The sequence below is a fragment of the Otolemur garnettii genome, unplaced genomic scaffold (assembly GCF_000181295.1).
Source record: "Otolemur garnettii isolate 467f Iridium unplaced genomic scaffold, OtoGar3 scaffold00082, whole genome shotgun sequence".
Taxonomy (NCBI): Eukaryota; Metazoa; Chordata; class Mammalia; order Primates; family Galagidae; genus Otolemur; species Otolemur garnettii.
Window position 1 is genome coordinate 6053905 of NW_003852477.1, and position 1201 is coordinate 6055105.

Sequence of the window (1201 nt, forward strand, 5' to 3'; positions counted from 1 at the left end):
CCCGCCACAACCCCTGGCTATTTTTTTTGGTTGCAGCCGTCGGGACCAGGTTGGATTCGAACCCGCCACCTTAGGTGTATGTGGCTGGCGCCTTAGCCGCTTGAGCCACAGGCGCCGAGCCTTGCTTGCTTTTTTGTGACAAGAAAGCATAGAAATAGATCTAGACATTCCTCCAAAGACGTCCCAGACTCCGTTCCTAGGACATTGGGTCTTTGATCCAGTGGTCTGTTTCCTTATCTGGAAAGCAGGAGATAGCCACCATTTACCCTGCTAACTCATAGGTTTTGAGAAAAGCCAAGTGGAACGAAGAGACGGTAAAGCGATCATTTACCAGGAACGAGGCGCTTTACCTATAGCAGGTCATTTTCCAAAACCCAGCAGCGCTTTTAAAAACGACACAGAAAGTGCTTCCTGGGCACAAGAGGCTGTAAGTCGCCTGAAAAGAGCCAGACTAGAGTCCGTGCCCCATTCGAACTAGGGGCCAGTGAGAGGAGGGACCATCGGTACCCGGCCTCCAGGTCAACGCAGAAGTTGGAAGTGGCGGACAGATCACGTTTCGGAAGCAACTCGACTGACCCTGGCTCACCTTGGTCTCTACGGTGGGCCCTTCTCTGTAGCCGACACGCTCCTTGAAGCGGGCCAGAAACGCCGGCTCCGCGGGCCGCACGTACGACACCTGGTTCCGCTTGCTCATGGTAGCTCTGGGGAAAGCCAAGTTCCCTAGCCGACACTGACAGCACAGAGATGGAGGCGCTCCCTAGTGACGTCACTGGGAGGCCTGCGTAGGCCGGGCAACATGGCGGCCCCCGTGTTGGCGTCAACGTCTGATCCCAGCGCCAAATTTAAATTCGCGGCCATCTTGGGCTGGCGGGATCTCGTCGCGCGGCGCGCCCGAGAGGTGCGGGCGTCTGTAGCGCTGGTTTCGGATCTGGAGTGAGGGCGCTATGGCACCAGGCTGCAAAAGTAAGTTTAAAGGCCCGGATTCCAGACTCTGTCCTCCCCCTCAAATATAGCTGTGAAAGGACCGCCGTCTCCGGCCACCGTCAGTATCCCTTACTTTTGTGTAAAGAGCAGGAGCTGACTGAGCGGCAGGAGCGTTTAGAATCTCTCTGTCCCCCGAAGACAATACACTGATGGAACAGCTTTTATCCTTCTGTGTATTGCGTGCGAGTTGGAGCCTCGCGCAGTTATAGGATATGCG

At 55.7% G+C, this 1201-nt stretch overlaps 2 protein-coding genes across 2 annotated transcripts in view; one reads left to right on the forward strand and one right to left on the reverse strand.

Moving 5' to 3' along the window:
• KIAA1143 (KIAA1143 ortholog) overlaps positions 1 to 715 on the reverse strand; it is a 10208-nt gene extending 9493 nt beyond the window's left edge. Inside the window, exon 1 of the mRNA XM_023515922.1 lies at positions 587 to 715. Coding sequence (XP_023371690.1) covers positions 587 to 694 — 108 coding nt within the window. The 5' untranslated portion in view covers positions 695 to 715. The remainder of the gene's footprint in view (positions 1 to 586) is intronic.
• Positions 716 to 944: 229 nt separating this feature from the next.
• Positions 945 to 1201, forward strand: part of KIF15 (kinesin family member 15) — an 85058-nt gene continuing 84801 nt past the window's right edge. The window contains 1 exon segment of the mRNA XM_012808000.2: positions 945 to 963. Coding sequence (XP_012663454.1) covers positions 945 to 963 — 19 coding nt within the window.